This window comes from Thermobia domestica, chromosome 1, assembly GCF_964235325.1.
Source record: "Thermobia domestica chromosome 1, izTheDome1.hap1.1, whole genome shotgun sequence".
Classification (NCBI taxonomy): Eukaryota; Metazoa; Arthropoda; class Insecta; order Zygentoma; family Lepismatidae; genus Thermobia; species Thermobia domestica.
In genome coordinates, this window is record NC_137454.1 from 372,003,879 (window position 1) to 372,026,728 (window position 22,850).

The window sequence follows — 22,850 nt, forward strand, 5'->3', positions numbered from 1 at the left end:
TGAAAATAGAAGAAAGCACGATTCGAACCTATAGTGTTCAGCGATCCAAGAACTTGATGAGAACAACTAGTAAATTAAGAATGAAAATCATTATGAAATTGTCATGAAATAGTTATGGTATTTCTGGATGAGAAAGTGCTTTATGAATACCGTATATGTTTGATCACAACGTAACTTTATTTTTAAAAGAAATAGCTTTAAGAATTATCTACCTTTTCTCAATTTGATAATTGAGTGTAATATATTTAAACTTAACGTATCGGTAATTTTATTTTGCCATAGTTAAAAATACATATTTTCTTGTGAAATCAGTTTTTAAGACAAGTGAGAAAGAACATTTTTTAAAGCAACATTAATCTGGCAGTGGAGCAGTAGGAATGAGCGAGAGTTGTAAACAGGAAACAAAATGTGACTAATGAATATTTTACGCACCATTTGTCACTAATGAGAGCAACAGTGTTGTAATCAGTAAGGTGACTACTAACTTGACTGGACGTCCAGGGTTCGGTCTTCGGTGAAAATGTATTTTTCTCGTTCTACCCTCATTTCAATACAGCTCGAGTTCACCCAAAGTAAAAGTGCTGAGTACATGGCTTCCTGTTGTGACTACTCTACCTCCTAAGGCTAATTGCAAATTGACTAGAGCAGTGTTTCTCAACGTAATTCCTGTCACGACCCCCATTTTATCATATCCTTTTGCCAGCGACCCCTTTATAATTTCTGATTTGTAATAAGCTTGTGTAGGAATTTTTAATATACCTATTGCCAGGATCTCACGATATCCATCTATTTCTATAATTGTGGAATCCATTTCTTGTATATAGTGGATACAGTAACTTCCCTAAAAGCGAGTGGATTAAAAGCAAATTTGGTCAGTTCATTCATATTACAAATATCAAATCCGATCGGTCATACTGTTTCAAAATGCAGGCCGTTTGAAAATTTCAACACTTCATAAGTCCCTTAATTTTGGGTCAGATGATAAAAGAATAAAGTGGTTTCTAATTTTGGTTAAAAAAAAAACTTGGACAATTCTTTTAAAAAGTTTGAGTATTTTAATTCTCGAGAAGCCGCCACTTTGAGTTACCCAATATCGTTGTAAATTTAGTACATTGTTGTGTATGTGTTCACCTTCACCAAAAATTGTTAAAAGCATCTTGTTTAAATTTAAAATTTAGGAAAGCTGTTTTTTTCTTAAATGGTAAGCATTAAAACAAAGACTAGAAATCGCTTATCAGTTGAAAATGACTTGACAATGTGCGTCACGAAGATTGAACCGGACATTGCCGCACTAGCACAATCACACCAAGTTCAAGCCTCATTGGCTTTCAATTTTAATTGTATTTCAATGTATGCGGGTTTTGTTGCATTTGTATTGTTTTGGTTTTTCAATATGCAGTTCGCATTAGTTTCATATCGTACCTGTTTCATTTAAATTATTGTTTAAACAACTCTGCACCTGTTGAAAAATGTTTAGTAGACCTATATTTTGTTGTTGTTAACGTTATGTATAAAAATATGTCTATTAAATCAAAATTTAAAATAATATTTAACAATAGTTTCCAGTATTAGATTATATTTCTCTTCCTCCTATCTTCGCGACCCTCAGGTTGAGGAACTCTTGACTATAGTATGGGTCAAGCAAGCTCAATCAGAGGGAGCACGAGAGGGTGTGGAGGTAGAAGAGAGAGTCAGTGCATTGACTGTGTGTCTCAATCACAGTGTTCTGGAGAAGCCTTTATCTAGTTATTCGTTTATTCAAATATATATCCCAATGGTTATTAGTTTATCCAAATATTTATTCCAATAGTTATTTGTTTATTCCAATGGTTATTAGTTTATCCAAACATTTATTCCAATAGTTATTCGTTTATTCAAATATATATCCCAATGGTTATTAGTTTATCCAAACATTTATTCCAATTGTTATTCGTTTATTCAAATATATATCCCAATGGTTATTAGTTTATCCAAATATTTATTCCAATAGTTATTTGTTTATTCCAATGGTTATTAGTTTATCCAAATATTTATTCCAATAGTTATTCGTTTATTCAAATATATATCCCAATGGTTATTAGTTTATCCAAACATTTATTCCAATAGTTATTCGTTTATTCAAATATATATCCCAATGGTTATTAGTTTATCCAAACATTTATTCCAATTGTTATTCGTTTATTCAAATATATATCCCAATGGTTATTAGTTTATCCGAATATTTATTCCAATAGTTATTTGTTTATCCCAATGGTTATTAGTTTATCCAAATATTTATTAGAACATTTATTCGTTATTTTGTAATTGACTATGGGATTATTTCAATTTATAGAATTCTAGTAAACACTAAACAATTACTTGGAGCAATTGCAAGATTGCTCTTTAATTTATGGCATATATCCTTGACTTATATGTTTAGTAACTTACACCTTATTAACTTCAGGCATTGGAAGACATGTTCTATCATTTAATGTTTTTGTATCCTACAAAAAATAATTCAACAACACACAATTTTAAACCTCGAGCCGCTGATAAAGGTCATTTTAAGTATTAAATTTAGTGAAAAAAAATTAAAGAGGTTCAGACATTTACTTATGTTTCGTCTGATTCTTACTATTCCAACTGGTGATTCCTTTTTTTTAACAGAAGAAAAAGAAAAGATTACGTCCATATTATTATATTATCGGCCTTTGAACTCCTTAGGTTGTTCTATTTCGCGTAACCTAGCCATTGACCCAAGCAACAATGACTCTATGGTGCCAACTAGTTTTCCCGCCATTTTTTAAAGGTCGTGACCAAATCGAGAGGTCAGTTTATATGTATAGGTTATATATGTTTCAATCTCCTAATGAGTCTGACGGTAAAAACAATAATTAGATATACAAGATTTGTCTGGTTTTATGCGAACTGTAACAACAGATTTGTATGATCATATTCAAAACATTTTCTAAGTTCTAATCAGCCTTAATGTCTGATTATGGTGTAGCTGAATAATTCATTGTCGCCAGACTGCTTCATTTATGATAAATTTCGTTTGCACTTTTTGCAAAGTAGAGCCAGTCATGTTTGATAGCAGAAGACCTTTTGTAGATAGAAGGCTGTCGTCCGGTTCAATTGTCGTCCATGGCGCGTTCTAGATGGCTAAGGAAATGCAGATAAAAAAGTCTCAAGTGACATCACCAATTCTTGTATCACTCTTCAAAATGGTTTATTATTCCTTCTAGTTATCTTTTAGCTTTCATAATGATCAGGGTTAAAGTATTGGATAATACATTGTTTTTCTTCTGTCTAGATGTAAGACTATATTTCGAACAGGGTTTGGTTAGTGGGGTTATGAGTTGTCAGACGGAGGATACATCAAAACTTCTTGGTACGCAGTGCTGGTGCCCGGTGAGCTTTGTGGTGGACAAACACCGTATGCGTGGGTTTTCTCGGGGTTCTCCCGTTTCCACCCACTTTTTCATTCCACCATTTCATTCATTTCTCATCATCACCGTCTCCTTTCGGCTAGCCAGCATAATCGTGGGACGTAAAACTTAAAGATTTCATTTTATTTTTTCTGGTGCGCAGTACACTTGTACTATAGCTTCATGGTAATAGCCTACGTGTTTTCGTGTGGCCAATTGTCTGTTAAGCGCGCCATTAGTGTCTATAGTCTCAGGTTCGAGAAATGGATTTTTGATGTTGATTTAGGACGCAAGATTAGGTTCTATCTTCACAACTTTTATATATTCAGTTTGAACGTGAATCGTAGTTTCACAATGTGTGAAACGAAAGTGACTATAATAATAATAATAATAATAATAATAATAATAATAATAATAATAATAATAATAATAATAATAATGTTATATAACAATTATCATACAATTTCCGTCTCCTTTTACATAAGATTAAAATAATAATGTGTCATATGAAGGTTGAAAGGAGTATGGGGTACATGGGAAGAATGTATTTATTTGGGTAACCTCAAAACATTGATATCAGACTTTGCTTACTCACCCACATTATGAATAATTGAACTTAGGCGCATTAAGGAGTTTACAAGAGATTTTGGGGGGATGAAGCGTAGTACCGTATATTCATAATATCCCTCAACGACAATTTTCTTTTGGTACAATGAATGCAATTTTACTTTCAGAGAGGAATTTTCTTCTCGTCTATCTCGATAATTCACATAACTTACTGAAGCTGAGGAATGTGAGTGTAAGACTTGAGTTTTGAAAATCCTTATTTCCAGAAACATTACATACTCTAATTAGGGACACCTACAAGATTCTTTCCAGGGGGGGGGGGCACCAATACAAGCACAGTCGTATGTAATACATCATATAGACAAAAAAATATATATATACACATCCTTATTAACTACAATGAATATACTATAGTACAATCCTATTACTATATAAATATAGTAAGTACTATAATATATGAGTAAAGCAAATCAGCATGTCTTGACATTTCCAACAACTAAACACTCTTAAAAATTCCAACTGGTTGAGGTGGAGAGCGGGCGGCCATGTCTCTAATAGGCTTACGTTTATAATTTATTTTGGTGCCCTCTATATTCAGCCATCGCTTGGCTTGGCTTTAGTCGTGCAACATACTGCATGCTTATTTTGGAATGAAAAGTAAATACAGAGGATTTATATTTTTTAAGTGTTCACAATAATGGTGTAGCAAATACGGAACAATTTACAAATACTTTAATCCTCTTCAATAAAATGAACAGCGAGAACTGTTCTCTCTCTCTCTCTCTCCCCAAGTAATGCGGTAGGTAAAGCAAAACATTATCATGATTTGTCAACGTTGTTTGCTTAAGTAGTACGGTGTTAAAGCAGCAGCTTTTGTAAATCCATGTAAATACCTGTTCTGTTCTGAACAGCCGAATCTTCCTGGTGAGGTGTTACGTTTCACTCTGTTTATTAAAGATTATTAAACATATTGTATATCAAGTAACTGTTAGTACAGTGTAGAACCATACGTGTAAGATTTGAGTTTCTATTTGAACAACTCCAAGATGAGTAAACATTTATACTTACAGTTCAAATCTTTTGCTTTACCTTGCGAATGTATGGTAGCCTACTTGTGAAACACTCTATTTTCCATCGTAATTTATTTAAAGGGTGCTCAAAAGGTACAGTACAGTTTGTTACAACTCGATTTTGGTACTAGAGCTCCCTCGTGACTACATAGCGTAAGCATCTTCGGCGCGAGTTACCTGGGTTCGATTTTCGGTGGAAGCTCATATGGTTCGGGTCCCACGTTAAACTGTAGGTTCATGTCTCCTGGTTTTGGTACTAAAAGGAACGTTAAATCCAAATCAACTAATTAATTTTGGTATTATTTGCTAGAGTATTTTCGTTGCATATTTATTGAATATGATTATCGTGAAAATTGACACATAGCTGAGGTAGCAGTTAAGAGTTGCCAGGCATTCCTTACTTTTAAGTCCCTATGAATAAATTGTAAACGTTCTCAACTTTGGGACAAAAGAGATCCTTTCTTATATAGCTTCGTTGCTGAAGAAAAGAAGAAAAAAGAGCTTTAAACTCGAAACACAAAGCAAGCCTAATTTTACGATTGCTTCATGAATTGACGAATTTCTTATGTAAATTCGGTCTTTAATATTACCTCATATTCTATTCTTCCGCTATGTTATAGGATTCAAGAGCCAGATTTTATGCATTTAAAAAAAAAATTATCGACAGTAGATCGGGCTATTGCAGGAAGAGGGGAAAAGAGTTCAAAATGCTAATAAATTGTAACAATTATACACGTGTTAATTTACGCAACTCAAACCTGATCTGATATAGGCCTACTTCTAATTTTATTATGTTTCTAATATTCTGCAGCATAAATTATTTGGGCTAGTTGCAAACATACATAAGACTAGCCCTTATAATATGCGTAGGTTCAACGTTAGTTACAGGTTCAGTCACTGTAATGGAGCCATTTACAATACGCAAATACTGCAAATCATATTCATTTGGTGAGCAGTGCAAATGGTTTCTTCGAGCACTTGTGTTCAATTTGAACAAATTTAACTATACCTTAACTACGAAGCAGCGCAGTGATCTGATACCGTGCTTGTATCTATTCTGTTTATATAAAAAAAAGATAAAGGACATGATTGTTGTTGTAGTAGTTGTTTGGCAAACCCTTAGCTCCTGTGTCAGGCTTTGATATTTGCTAGTTGAAATTAATATTTCGTAAACAGTGGCGTAACGCAAAAATGTCGGCCCCCCCGCAGGATTACTTTTGGGCTCCCCTTCCCATGACCATTAACTTCCCACTATAATATTTCCCTGTAGAAGACATTAGTTAATAAATCCATGGAATGTAATAAAATTACAATTAAAATTAAAACTCACCGAAAAAGGCAAAAAATATTTTCCCTTAATCTTCGAGTACTAACATTTTTTTTTTTAACTGATGTTGCTAGAATGGATGAATTTTCACCCAGAGCATATTTTTCTTTTCTAAAGTAAATAATGTTGTTCAGGGAAATTGATATTCCCTATTCAGCTTACTTTTTTGTAGCCTATAGTTCGTGGGATTTGCTTCGCGGTGGGCTCCCAAACCTTGCGGGCCTTCCCGCACTGCAGGCCCTGCGGGCCCCTCAGTTACGCCACTGTTCGTAATTATGATATTCATGTTATTTTCTTTTAAAAAAAATATATTGAGGAAAGAAATAAAGAAGGTGGATGAAATATGAAATATTGGGTATTCAGTCTATCCATGCCTAGATATTTTTTTTCTTATCTTCTAAATTAAACCGCTCAGGTTAATCCCGGAAAGAAAATGTAATTTTTGGAAAAATCATACCGATCACTGAAATTCCATTTATTCAGCTTCCGGTACAGGAAATCATGTCGAGAGAACAACACTGTTTACTTTTGACACAAGTAAATGAAGTAGATTCTTTTTTTTTTTTTTTAATCGTATGTCATCAATTTCCTTTTAAACACAAGCAGTAACACTCTTCTCAATTTCCTGCACGTTCAATCTCAGTGTGTTTTCACACGCCTTGGTGTTTCCAATAGATGTTTACCTGCTGCTGGAATGCCCCAAAGACATTTCTCATTACCACATTCCGCCTCAGTATGCGTTGTTTTTGTACTTTGTTTTGAAAAACAAGCCTTCTTTTCATCCATCTCGTACTGAACACCCTTCTCATTAGATTGTTCTTCCTCCTCGGGTGTTATTGCCGAGGTTCCCATCTGCCACCTGCTCTCGTATACGTGGATGTCGACGCTCTTTCGTCTCGCTTACGGCTTATGCTTTGTCCTTTCCGTTCGTTCGCTCAACAGGCCAGGCCGGATGTCCACGGACAGGCCACGGCGGAAGCGGACCGCACCCCTTCCAGATTTCACCTGCAGCGCGCCATTACACCTCAGCAAAGTTGGTGCGTGGGAAAGTATTCGCTAAAAACACTCCATCTACCTGAATCTTCTTGGTTTACTACTAGAATGAATGAACATAATGCAGTTAGGAACCGTAATTTTTATTTCTTCACGCTGCCTAACATAAGTAGCCCTATAGATTTTTTTTTTGACATGAATATTCACATTTCTAATTGTGTCAATAGTGAATTCAGAAAATAACTAAATTCGATGCGAAGTTCATTTATTATTGTTACTTTTTTAAAATGATTAAAACTAAATTTCTAGAGTGAAACAAACATAAAGAATTACTCTTCAACAGGATACTTCTATATGCTGTTTGAAACCAATGTACTTCTTGTGCACGCGTTCGTTTTCTTTTTACCTTTTTGCGTCCCTTCTAGGGCAAATGTCGAAAACTGCGAAACACATGTCTAATATTATTTTAATTGAGAAGTCCATATACCAAATTTCATGTGTCTGCCTTTGAGTTTCGGAGATACTAACGTTTTACTATAATAATTGCCACCCCCTATTTCCTTCTTTCATAATCGAATTTCTTTAAAAAAAAAAAAATCCTTAGTGGTACTTTACGTCCATGCATTGTCAAAACTTGTAAGTGGTGTGGCCTGTGCGTTGATCAGTCAATAATTCAGTCGCTCATTCACTCAGGACGTTATATATATACTAGCTGAAGTACCCATTCTTCACATGGGTCAGATAAAATATCTATGTAAACAAACTGAATAACGAAATAAAAAATATCGATCTTTTTCTATTAATTTTACATATCCCTGGTTCGAGTTAAAAAAAACTACTCTGGCCTCCAGGCGATGGGGGATGTATTTGGAAGTCAACGCTAATGAAAGTGTCACATTGATCTCAGCGACCGCGAAAACTAGGATTTGACACTATCAGTCATTTTGGATTTTTACGTCTCCATATACCCTCTCCCCCGGTGATCCACGGCCCGCAGCCAAATGTGTGAATTTGGAAGTTAATGCGATCGAAGTTTCACCATTGATCTCAGTGATCGCGAAAACTATGAATTCGATACTAGTATCGGTCATTTTCTACTACTCTTACATGCACCGATAAACGCAAAACTGAGACCTCCCTCGTTCGAATTAAAAAAAAAAAAAAAAAAAGCTTCGTCTTGGTCTGGGGCCTGGACCAAAGCACCCGTAATAAAAATTGGTAACTTTGGGTTGGGTCCACTCGTCTGGTCCCCAGGTCGCACACAGACACACACACACACACACTCTAATATATATATATATATAATATGGTATCCCAGGAGGAAGGGGCAATACTTTGGGAAATGGGCGATTCTAAGCAAAAAGCTTCATATGAACATAGGTCCTAATCTTAACGGTTTGAGAGCTACAGGCTGTAAACCATTTTTGAGTTTGTTACGTATTGTTCACCCTGTAACTATTTTCCAGACGTAAGACGTAGCGGATTTGAAAGGTGATGGAATGACCTTTCCAACAGTATGCAGCATGTGGCAGTGTTGTCTTTGGAAGGGAAGCTATTGAGGGAAATTTGAGAAAGTTAAGGGTATTTAAAGAAATTGGATAGCAGCACTGATTCTAAAATATTCCTCAATAACTTCTCTTTCAAAGATTCCACTGCCACATATTATATATCGTTGGAAAGGCCATTCCATCACCTTTCAAATCCACTATGTACCATTTCTGTAGAGTAACTACAGGGTGAGAAATACGCACTATAAAATAAAAAATGGTTCACAGCCTGCAGTTCTCAAACCGTTGAGATTAGGACTTATGTTCATATGAAGTTTTTTTGCTTAGACTCATCAATATTACCATTTTCCGAAGTATTGCCCCTTCCTCCTGGGACACCCTATATATATATATATATATATATATATATATATATATATATATATATATATAATATATATATATATATATATATATATATATATATATATATATATATAATATATGATCAAATGATTAAATTGATTAAATTTCTGTGTACGCCACTGGAACCAATTATTCGCATTATGCAAAGTATTCCTGCAGTTTGCTTTTATTACCTTCTTCAGTATCCAAAATGGTAATGGTTAACCATCGTGACCTAGTTCTATAGTTCAATATAGATCAGTCCATGCTCTGAGACAATCAAATACTCTAGTTTTCAAAATTTAATCAGACTTTCAAAATTTAAAAGATCAATTTGAAAGTAAGCTCTTACACTTGTCGACATCTATCCTGTCCCTGCGCTGATTTTCTTTCCTACAGCATTGCCAACAGTCCTTTCATTGATTAAAAGTGGGCGTTTTAGAAGAGCACACTATGAATATAGAATGATCATTCTGCAACTTCATAACATTTGATATAAAGCTGATCTTCATGGATTATAGCAGAGAATTAAAGCTGAAGATTCATCGTATTGTAATCTACATTCTTAATGTAAGTAAAATTATAAGTCAAACCAGCAGCTTCAAACTGCACAACACCTGAAGAATTATCTGATTCAGTGTTTGTATAGGTTTCCTTTGGAAAATTCCCTCGACTGACACAAAATTTTTCCCTCTTATTAAATTTTTCCTAGTTTGTTGAGTGTCCGATTCCTATGACAGATAGGGGGGGCGCGGTGGCTGGTAGAGCGTTCACCTCCGGTGCTTGGGGTCTCTGGTTCGATCCCAGCTCGCGCCGTGTGGATTTTGTGGTGCACAAAGACCGTGCTCATGGGTTTTCTCGGGATTCTCCCGTTTCCTCCCACTTTCTTCATTCCACCATTTCACTCATCTCTCATCATCGTCTCCTTTAGACTAACCGGCATAACCGTGGGAGGTAAAACTTAAAGATTTCATTTTTTCCTATGATAGATGTTACGTAATAAGATTAATTTAACAATATTAAAAGCAAGTACCGGCCGCATTTCATTTGTTTTTTTGTTTCTATTTATTTTACTTTCCCCCATTTTTTTCCATAACAAACACACACACACGTATATATATACCCAACCAAGAATGGGTACGAAAGAATTATGCTACCTTAAATACATATAGTGTTGTAAATAGAAAAAAAAAACGGTTCGTATTTTTTCAGAAATGTACGTTTTTTTTAGAAAAAAATACATTGCCTCTCGTTTTTTTCTAAATTTCGTTTTTTTTCAAGTAGTCATTTGTAATGAATCTTACGTCTATTTAAGTATGAAATATTTTTATGTAGGTGTAATCACCGTAAAATGCAATATAAATTAAACGCTAGATACTGATACGCTACAAATATTTTACAATTTACATGAATACCATACCTATTAACAATTCGGGTTTCAGCAGTTTTCATCAATATCAACTAAGAAATAAAAGTAGAAATGAATTTTTCTTTTTTGTGTGTGTGTGAAAGCAGGCTTTAATAAGTACGAAAATAATGTCACAAACAGTATAAAATTCCAATAACTTGTCTAAAGGTAAAAACTAATACTAATTTGCCTAATAGTATTTTTCTAAATATCATATATAAATAATTTGTCGACTAGATATATATGATATGCAGATCCGGCTCTACCATATATGCAGTGGCGTATTTACGATTTTGTTTCGGGAGGGGCTTTGCTAACTTTCGGGGGAGCTTTGCCTGAAAATGTGAAAATCCTGCAAGATATTTCATATATTTTACTACAGTACGTAAGGTTTCGGGGGGGCTTAAGCCCGGAAGCTCCCCCTAAATATGCCACTGCATGTATGCAACACGTGCATTTGCGTGGAACGGCAAGCTTGGATGGTCCGGCAAAATCTGTCACAAGTATATTATTTAAATTAAATATTTCTTGTTGGAAACAGACTTCATGATGATGGTAGTTACATTTACTAAGCTGACCTTCTATTTGAATACTACATTCATAAATTATGTTTAGGTGGCATTAGTTTAAGGCCACATGGACAATCCTAAAGCAAATGGTCGAATAAATCCGAGCACAAATTGCTTGATTGTTGTCAAATGCAAGAATTCAATTCTCGAATAGTAGTGGATATCTGTTCCATTTAGTAAGTTATCACAGTTCTGATATGAAACTAATCTTGTTTTTGTCAGAAACGAGATCCTTATCATTGAAGATAGAAACAAGTTTAAAAAAAAAATGTTAGAAGATGTAGAAGAAAAAATCAAGAAATAAAGATAAAAGAGCTAGTTGCAGTGGAATTGCAAACTGATACATTGAGATTGAAGCTCGATAGTGAATTCTATAAGAAGGATTACCATCTTTCCTCTGCAGATGTGTTTGCTTTATCTTTCACTAACATAATAGATTAATATTTAAAGAAAAAAACAGACACAACGGAATTGCATTTTTAGTAAGTATTTAAGCCTTTCTGAGTGCGACTGCACTTACCCTCGCCTTTGTTGTTCATGCTGGAGTAGCATACTTAAAATCATGACTTTTAAGATTTGTTCTTTCTGGAGAAAGGGGGAGGCGGCAAATTATGCAATTGCACGAGGCGACAAATTGACTAGGACCGCCCCTGATGATATGCATATAAAAGACATGAATATAGGATGACTCAATTTGAAGTAATGCAGGGTGTTTCAAAATTAATTTTAGAGTTTTGAAACTTTATAGTATCTATTACAATTAACTTACAATTATAAATATTATATCAAATGAAAGAGCAACTCAAACAGTTTTGTACGCACGCATGTACATGCATTGTTTCTTCTGTCTGCCGTTAGAAAGAGCAAGTAGTGAAGATGGAGACTAGAGAGCAGAAAGCTTTTTGTGTTTTAATAAAAACTGAATCTGTACAGTGCAACCATCTGTGTGAAGAATATTAAGGAGACGCTTTCAACTACGTCTTTATCGTTTGCAGTTGCTACAGGTCTAAAGCCTACAGACTACGGTTTACGTGCCAATTTCGCAAGTGAAATATTCCTGTAACAATGAAGATTTTCTGGATCGTGTCGTCTTCAGTGATAAATCGACATTTCACCTAAGAGCTAATATGAACACTCATAATGTTAGCATCTGACCGTCAGCAAATCCTCAGGAGATGGTACAGTTGAAACGAAGCTCCCCTAAATTGAATGTGTTTTGTGCCATATGGCGGAAAGTTTATGGGCCTTTCTCGCCTATCGACTAGATGTGTGCCGTGCGACGAATGAATCTCACATTGAACACTTGTAGCAAAGACTGTTTGAGGTGCTCTTTTACTTGATGCATTGCTTATAATTGTACGTAAAATGTAATAAGTACTACGAAGACTTAAAACCCCAAAATTTATTTTGAAACACCCTGCATTTCTCACCAACAGTGTTGGAACTAAGATGTAAAAAGGAGAGAAAATTTTCCTTATAAAGTTATTGTTTACAACGATATTATTATTAGTCGAGACTATAACTACAACAACAACACGAGTTAGTAGTAAAAAAAAAAATGTAATCAAATGTATACTCGGTGGCCCAGGTGGCCAAAGTGGCACACACAGGTGTGTCACTTGTTTAATCCGCTCCTGTGTGGACACTAATTAAGATATCGGGATATTATTCTTGCAAAACATGGTTGGACTATAGTTTATCATATTAATTTCTTTTTCTTCTGGTGTCGAATTTCCCTCTCAAATTTCACCCCAGTCAAAAATTCGAGAATTTTCTAATTTCAAATTTCCTTTACTTTTCCCTGTAGCTTCCTTCGTTGTTGAAAGACATCCCTAAGACTTGCCAGGTAGATACCTCGGATAGATACTTAACTGTTGACATCAATTGGACGGGCCTGCGCGCAGTGTTACCAATTAGGCAAATTAAAATTCTCCAATATTTGTGCAAAAAATTAGACATTTTTGTTTATAAATCCGCACCTATACGTCTGAGTGCAAATCAACTTACGCCAATCGAACATTTGTCCTTACTTAACAAACGAAAGTACAGATCGTTACAAGGGGGTAATTAGGGGGCGCACGTAAAATTCGTATTTAGGTTCTAACTTCTGATTTTTCTAGTTTTTCCTTACTTTTCTGTTTACCGTAATATATTTTTGGTAATTAGAAGCTTTGTTCCTTAAATATCGCCATAATACTTGTAGGATATATTAGTGGTGTACCAAAGTTTAATTTAAGATAGTTTGCGTCTGTCTGGTAGCAGTGTTACAAGCTACAGAAAATTTTAATTCCAGATTTTAGGGGGAAATTTTGGAAAAATTATATGTTTTGTCTATATTATTTCCCACTTGTTGGCTATATCGGAACAAACGTACCAGTATCTAGAAGTCTCGTCTTTGCTCTACACAACGCACTATAGAAAGTTTCAATAGGATAATTAGGGGAAGTACAGTTGAGGTTTACAGTGGACCTTGTTCTCCAATTGGAAAGATAACTGTGATTTTTTTAAAGGTAGAATGAGATTTTTTATTGACATGCTTACTTTATTAGATATCGTCACAATACTTGTAGGATATATTAGATTGATACCAAAGCTTATTTTAAGATAGTTTGTGTGTGTCTGATAGTTGTGTTGCCAGCTACAGAAAATTTCAATTCCAGATTTTAGGGGCAAATTTTGGGAAAAAATTCCCTTTTTTATTTCTATTATTTCCTTCTTGTTGGCTACATTCGAACAAATGTACAGTGTCTAACAGCCTCATCTTTAGTCTACACAGCGCACCATAAGAAGTTTCACTAGAATAATTACGGGAAGTACAGTTGAGGTTTATAATACACCGTGTTCTGGAAATGGTAAGACAATGGTGAATTTCTGAGGTAGAATGAGATTTTTTTAAATTTCATGCTTACTTTGTTATATATCGCAATGATACTTGTAGGATATATTCTTGGAGTACTACGGTTTATTTTCAGATAGCTTTCGTCTGTCTGATGGCAGCGTTTCCAGCCGAAACAATTAATTCCCGCTCAGTGTTTCTTTCAGAAAAAATGTTCCGTGGGGGGCACACGTAGTATACGGAGGGGCATATATTATTTTCATGCGGTCTCGGTATAACTTAGCAGCTTCTTTTCTAAAGTTATGTAAAAATGTCAATATTGTTATTTCTTGTCCACGAAAATACTGAAGTGTATGATCCCAATCATCACCATAAAGTTAAAATATTTATTCATGGCCTGTAAAAGTTTTCTTTTTTCGGTTCGAAAAATATAATTGGCAAATACAATAGACATGTACTAATAATATTAAATACAATAGACATTTATAAAAGTTTTACATTATAACTTCGTCCGTATGACAAAAATTCACTTCGTAGTTTGTTTTTAATCATTAAAGAAGACGTATTCTTCTCATCTTTGCTTTGGCGTATGAATTGATTACCTCATTGATAAAATTCGAATTTGGCACTTCTTCACCCTCAATGCTGATCAACATACAGTGCTTCAAGTTTTCTTCTGCCATACGAGATCGCAATTTTGTTAATATCCTGTTCATTGTGCTGAAAGACCTTTCAACACTGGCTGTTGATATAGGTACACACATGACCGATTCACATATTTTATGTAGATTTTCATAACCAATTTTCACTTCAAGTACTTTTGGAAGAACGGGGTCTATATCCAAAGAAGCATTTTCAGTGCTCTTCATCAGTGACCGAAGGAAAAATTGAAATGACTTTATATCTGCCCATAACGGTTCCATATCAACATCGACGAAATAGTTGCACAGTTTCTTTACATCATCTACACACTTGATACTTAAAAACATGCCTATGTTTTCGAAGTAGGATGCACTTTCCATTAGGCCAAGGGCGCGGTCGTTGAATCTATTTGATATCTCTTCGACAACCTGCAACACATAACTCTTCAGGTCCTTAAGCGTTTTCTCAGGATCTTCGTCTTCCACAAAAGTCTTCGAAAATTCTTCAGGCTTTTGCATGGCCTCCAAAATCATAGTCCTCAATTCGCTATTGGTGCTACAACATTCATCCGCTATCTTCGTAAGATGTTCTTTAGTGGCATCGATCATAGACATCAGAGATGAAAATGACAAGGTTGCATTTTGAAGCTGCTTACTCAAGTGAGACAACGCACTTAGTAATGCATCCATAACACAAAGTGTGATAACAAAGCTTTTGTTGGTTATTTCGCTTAAAATTCCTCCCGCAAGTGACGCAAAATCAACCCCTTCTTTGTGAATATGCTCAAGAGCCAACAAAATTCCCGAGAAGCACCTTTTCACTGCATTCCCAATTCTATAGTGACTTAGCCACCGTACTTCAATGCATTCAGGTACTTTTAATATAGGATCGTTTATGATTGCCTGAATTTCATGCAGAATGTTTTCCCGCTTAGGTGATCTACTAAATAGATTGTATATGTCTTTCAATGTATGGAAAAATCTTTTAACTTTGGGATTCTTGTTTCTGCACGTAGCAGCACATGAGCTCTGCAGTGAATATGCGGTATATCTCTGCCAGCTTTTGTTGACAGAATCCTGCGAACACCAGAATTGTTGCCAGAAAAGTTAGACGCACCATCGAAACTAAACGCTATGAGATTTTCGTATTTCAAATTGTGATTTTTTTCATTTCAGTGTCTATAGCATTAGCAATGGTATCGGCTTTGCAATCAGGTATGGTCACCAGCGCCAAAAATGTTTCAACCGGAGCACTGTCCTCTACATATCGCAAACACATACTAAGGGCCATTTTATTATTTATTGATGTACTTTCATCAGCCATTATCGAAAACTTTTTATCTCTGATTTTTTGAGTCACTTTAGAACGTAAGACTTCACCAACACGACTCAACAATTCGGAAGCAGTGTTCTTACTGCAGTAGTTAGAGCGTTCACTTTGTTCATTTTTCCACGTTTCTAGTTCTGGACTACACTGTACAAGCAAATTATTCACTAGTGCCTCATATTTTGTTGTATGTGGCACTTCTTCTTTAACCAAGAAGTACAATCCACGAACAAGCATTCCCAGCGATTGGCGGTTTCGATCTTTTTCGGCTTCACTTTGACGAAGAACTTGAGAGTATACAGGGTTATTTTTTACTTGCATTCGCAGCCTGTCCATCTCAAGGCTTGCAATGTGCGCTTTTGAATGATTATGCTTTTCCAGTTTTCCGTCTTTTCCTAATGCATTTTTATATGCTGTGAATGGATGAGTCACAAAAACACCTCCCGTTTTCTGCTGCACATTAGGGTCATTCTTCATATATCGCTCACAATATTTACAAAAGGCACCTCCACGTACTTTGTCCTCGTACAGCCACTCATACTGTTGTTCCCACTGTTTATTATACAAACGCTTCTTCTCAACAGAACAAAGGTTTTGCTCATTTATATTTGCCCTATCATCTGCACACTTTGAAATACATTTCGACTGCTCAACATCAATACTTACATCCTTCTCTTGTTCTAGTCCGTTTGCATTTCCCTTACACTTACTTTTATCTGGCGTATTATCACTTAGACTTGTACAGTCAGTCGACAAGGAATTCGATGGGCCAGGGTCCACAGATGTTTCAAGCTTAATGTCCAACTTTTTTTCCTTTATAACAAAATTCAAGATAGATGTTTGACTTTCGTTTTTCCTTTTCTTGTTAGAAGACATACTGAACAAATCACTCACCTGTAAACAAGACACACTAATTGAAAGCAAAAACTATAATCGCCAATATTAACCTAAACAGAATAACTTACATGTGTTATTCGTTTCAGATATACGTGCAACACGACGTTCAATTGTTACTCTTCCGTTCAAGGTTGGCAGTTACAGATACAAGATACCACCTAATTGCTAAATATGAAAAAGAAAACAACTATCGGCACGAGCTTTAGAACACCTTGGTAAAGTAGCAAGATTAAAACCGTTTGTTTATCTGTTTATTGTCTTCTGAAAATATTTATTTCCCACTGCTGGTACTATTCTATTTATTATATTATAGATGTATTACTTTGGTCTCTCCGGGGGGGCACTCTCGGAGCTCCGGGGGGCAGTGCCCCCCAAAAAACATGTCTGGAAGAAACACTGTTCCCGCTATTAGGTGAAAAATTCAGAAAATTTCCCTTTTCCCCTCTATTATTACCCTCTTACTGGCCACATTGAAACAAAGGTACCACTACCTGAAAGCTTCCTCTTTGCCCTACAGAACGCACCATAAAAAGTTTCAATAGGATAATTAGAGAAGCTGTACCCCGGCATATTTGATTTTTGCTTCTGAGGCGTAAAAAGTGTCAAAATTTCATGTGTATGACAGAATTTTTTCTTTCCCTCTTTGAATGGAAGCCAGCAACTTCAGGATTTCACTGTACCTTGTCAACACACCAAAGATTTGTTTGAGTGACTTGAACCCATATAACAGCAGTGGTGCTAGATACAAAAAATTTTGAAATTCGGTTAGGGAACTTTTTGTAAATTTTCGTTCCTACATTTCCCTCAATAATTTCCCACCCATTGGCAACACTACAATGCAACGTACATCAAAAACTAGCCACATCCATTTTCTAAAAAACAAGGCCTTAACCATATCAATCGAATGAATAGTTTTTGAGCAGTAATTCACTAACTGGAAATGTAGGAAAACGCCAAAAATGACCTGGGGCCGAAAGGAATAATCACACAATTTTGCTCATATAGGTACAAAGAAACAAACGATTTGTAAATTACGAGAGCTTCGACTCAAGTTCTGTTGATTATTTCAATAATCTGCAACATAAATCAATAAATAATAGCTGCCAGAAAAAAAACAGACATTTGAAAAAAAAAACATGAAAAAGAACGATGTTTTTTATTGAAAAAAAAACTTCACAGAAAAAAAACCGTTTTTTTACAACACTAAATACATACACACCCTGGATATTGTATTGGTTCATTTCTGAAGAAGAAAGGAAAGGTTAAACATTTATATTGATCAGCTAGTCTGGGTGAAAATTTTCCTGGATTTTCAAGTTTTATCAAAAAATCCCTTTTTGCTAAATTTACCTACGAAATTTCCCTAGATTAGGGAAATTTCCCTCAAACTACGAACACTTATCTGATTATAAATAGCTATAGATCCAGCCCCGCTTATACAGGGTAGACCATTTATCTTGATATACCCTTATAACTTATGGAAAAAAAAAAGTACCGTCCAAATGTCGATAGGTGAGCATTGTTTAGTATATTCCGTGACACCATGAAGTTAACAGTGTAACCAACACAACAGAAAGCTCTTTTTTTTTTTTTTTATGGCGCTACGTCGGGTTATTACATGTTTCAGAACTACACACTAAACGAAATCGTATAGTAACACACTTGTCATGCAGTGTTGCAAACTAAGGACGTTACAATATCACAAAGTTTTATTATTATTGTACAGTTCCACAACAGCAATAACGCAAGTGAGGCAGACGGCGTAGTAATGGACATTGAAAGTACTTTAATGTTGAATACTACTATCGTCATCATCCGGTATGACGTATATCAAACAAGTAGAAATAAAGTCTTAAGGAATTGAAAATTTGACTTCTTTCAAAGCGCCCTTTATTTCGAAAAAGTGTTGCCGTGGGAGACCCGGGTTCAATTCCCGGCGGGAGCTCATGTGGTTCAGATTCCACTTTAAATCAGTAGATCCCGTCTCATATAACCTCGCCGCTGAAAGGGGCGTTCAAACTCAAAATCAATTCAATTCGAAAAAAAAAAGTGTTGAGATAAGTATCACGTTCAATTATGTATTTACGGCAACTGATCTGTAAATAATGTTAATGGAAGATAATCAATTCTGTCAAATTTACAATTCGTTAATGTGGAAATGAAAGTTTGTATAAAGATTTGTTCTCCACTATGACTCTTACTGAATCCTTTAAGATGTAATAATAAGCCTGGCTAGTATTATTGTGTGTAAACTATCATTTTAATACCATATCTTTTCAAGAATTACTAGTAAATGATGTTTATTTTCTTTTTCTAGAATAAAACAGAAGCTGAGGATTTGGATGTGAGGTGCGGTAATGATTGTAAGATCGAACAGGTAAGTGTCTGTTTCTTCATTAATTAAAGCTATTTTGAAATTTTGAGGGAATATTTTCACTTTCTAAAACACACCACTAAAGTAATTGATTTCAAACAAGTTGAACATTGTTGAACGACATGTCTGTGACATATGTGATTTCAAACAAGTTTAACTTTGTTGAGCGACGTGTCTCTATAAGTGACATCACACACGTAGAGACGTATTTCTGAAAATGAGAAACTTACTGTAAACAACTGCTCTTTTGAATTGTAAGTACTAAAAAAATACGTTTAAAGTTCGTATTTCAATTATGTAATTGAAAATACAGTATTTTATGAAATTCAAGAGAGTACTAATCAGTCCCACTTCCATTTTTTTTGTTAATATTGCCAAAATAAAACGATAAAAGTAAAAAATTATCTGTGTGATTATTTACTATGTGATTGAGAACATACTACGTAATCAGCTACACATAAGCATCCAGTAACTTACAAGCAAAAGATTAATAATAAAGGGTGGGCACAAAGACGATTTTCCCCAATGTGTGAAGAAATATTGTTTTGGGGAAGACCTTTGTGCCCACCCTGTAGTATATGAGTCACTGTTAGGAGTATGTCTGCTACTGTTAGGAAAAATGAAACAACAAAAGGTAGGTACAAAATGTACTTCTTAAGACAGTGTATATTTTTCACTACTGTTACCCACGAGACTAGATTTGTAGGTCTCGTCTCGAGTCGTGAAATTGGTGCCTCGTCTCGGAAAGTATTTAAAGTTTATATTGCTCGTCTCGTATCTTGCGAGATAATTCTGTTTTGTCTTGCGTTCAAGTTTTTTACATATACAGTACATAAATAAATAAATAATTTATTTCATCAGCATAAATATTATTGCAATATCCCCACTCCACTCTTGTATACTGTCGTCTTGCTAGTTTCATAATGGAAAGGTTGATCAATGTATAATTCAGAATCATTTTCGTCTTAAAAGGTAACGAGTAGAGGTTTGCACGAGCCGGAATTTTTAGCCCGGGCCCAGCTCGGCCCGGCCCGTGAATTTATAATGTGAGGTCTGACCCGAGTCCGAAATATGTTTTAGCCTTTAGACCCGAGCTCGGTCCGAACGCGTGTAATAATCAATAAATGAGCCCGAATTACAGAAGCTTAATAATTAACACAAAATTGTATTTTTATTTACAACAATTAGAGGTTTAACTTTGCAGTTGTGCTATGAAATTTCTCCAAAAAGAACAGTCCGATGCATATCGTTGCATAGTGTATTTACAAAGTTAGGCCGGAAAAGGCCCGAGAAGTATGGTTGCATATTTAAAAATTCACGACTCGAGCCCGAAGCTTGTAGGCCCGAGCAAGTAAGGAGGGCGCAAGCGATTGGCAGAGATAAACTGTGGAATTATGAACAAAGAACCACTAGTAATGATCATTAGCTTCTGCAAACTTCGCTGGCGCTACATGTTTGATATTTTATCTTTCCTGTTCCTACTCAGGATTGCTACGTTATTGAAAATCAACAAACTTAAATATAAATTCACTGAAAATGCAATACCGCCTCTGAAATCGCAGAAAGGTTAACACAAATAATCAACCATCGGGAAGATGGAGTGCGCGAATTATGCAGGGTTTACGAAGGGGGGCGCCAGATAAACAAGGTTGTGAACCACTGATTTACAGTTATTGATATAATTTTGTTCAGTTCAGTGAGAGATATCGATTGTTGTTTGTCTCATCTTTGCCCAATCTTTTCCCATTAAACGCTATTATTATTATTATTATTATTATTATTATTATTATTATTATTATTATTATTATTATTATTATTATTATTATTAGTAGTAGTAGTAGTAGTAGTAGTAGTAGTAAATATTCTGCCTTCTGGCAGGTCCGGGGACCAATGATTTTTTTTTTTTTTTTAATTTTAGCTTTGGGCCTGGAAATGTTTCTTCCACGTTTCTGGATCTTCAGCTTCCTCTTTTAACCACCAACATTTTCTTCTGTTTCTCAAATCATCAGTCAATTGCGTTTTTCTTCTTCCTCTCCCTCGTTTTCCTTCCATCTTTCCTTTTATAGTGGTATGAAGAAGACAATTTCTTTGCAAGATGTGTCCAATCCAATTGGTGTTCCTACGAAGGATGGGCTAAAAGCGTTCTCTTCTCTCCTATCCATTTAAAAATCTTCGTTTGTTACTCTGTCCATTTTATCTTCAACTTCATACAAACACCATATTTCGGAGCTCTCTAAATATTTCTTTAACTTCCGTAATGTCCAAGTCTGAACCATACAGTCCAATATTCCATATATAGCACTTGACTAATTTCTTCCTTAGTCCAATATTAAGGCTGCTAGTTAAGATTTATCTTTTCTTGTTGAATGTTTCTTTGGCTGTGACAATTCTTGACCTGATCTCTCTGGTGCAGTAAGCGTCTCTTGTCAAAATTGCAAGATTTGTTGATTTTCCCCTTTATAAATACCTCTTATTTTGAAGAGATCAAAGTATCTTTGAAACGATGCAAATATTCCAGTTAAGAGTGAATAGATTCTGCTTTGGGTGTGAAGTATGATATTACATCTAGAACTCACGAAATTAGTCTTACCTTCCAATTGGCATCGATACGTATTATTTTTATTAAATAATTATGGTCAGCTGATGGATTTAGGCATTGAAACGGTACTGTATTTTACGGATTATAAGACCTACGAACTTCGAACTATAAGACGGGCCTTAATTTTTAAGCATTTTTTAAAAAAATACCATAACATTTTTACCATTTTATTAGCAAGTGTTTGTAAACTTGTGAATCCATGCAACTCATGTTCGTTGCATGGGTGCACTGCTGCTGTTGCCAGATAGTGATAGATTTTTGCGACATTGAATATATATGGCCATTTTTAAGACTGACGGGAATTTTAAATCAAACACGGGACATTTTAATATTAATTTCGGGTATAATACGCACCTGAATTTTGGAGGCAATTCTTCGAAGAAAAAAAGGTGCATGTTATGGTCAGTAAAATACAATAAATCTGTGATAACAAAATTTACATGGAGATGTATAAACGTTGATGATATTATACGAAAGCATGCACAAAATTATTTAAAATTGGCAGAAGTGTCTGCTCTTCGTTCCGGAAGAATAAAATGTAAGATAAAAGTGAAGATTTGAATCTTGTACAAATTGCCTCTTTCCACTTTTTTTTTTTTTTTTTTTTTTTTGAAAACCATAAAATTCACATTCCTTTATTTTAGGGAAGGGTTTTAGTGTAGACAGAATTTCCCACTTCCAATTTAAACGAGCTTCACATTCGGTACTTTCTCAATAATAATAATAATAATAATAATAATAATAATAATAATAATAATAATAATAATAATAATAAAAGGAGAAAGATTTGAATTTTGTATAAAAAAAACTCCTCTTTCACCCGTCAAGATCGTAATTTCCGAAAAGTGTTAAACGTGTATTCCCTTATTTTAATTTTATAATCTATATACCAATTTTCATACCTTCAAGTGAATTCAGACTTTCGATACTCTCTGAATAATAA

At 34.9% G+C, this 22,850-nt stretch overlaps 1 protein-coding gene across 3 annotated transcripts in view; it reads left to right on the forward strand.

Moving 5' to 3' along the window:
• The window catches only part of sev (receptor protein-tyrosine kinase sevenless), a 343,357-nt gene that overhangs the window by 38,326 nt on the left and 282,181 nt on the right, over positions 1-22,850 (forward strand). For all 3 annotated transcript variants that reach the window (XM_081730952.1, XM_081730963.1, XM_081730953.1), the window contains exon 2: positions 19,252-19,311. In XM_081730952.1, the coding sequence (XP_081587078.1) occupies positions 19,252-19,311 (60 nt within the window). The remainder of the gene's footprint in view (positions 1-19,251; positions 19,312-22,850) is intronic.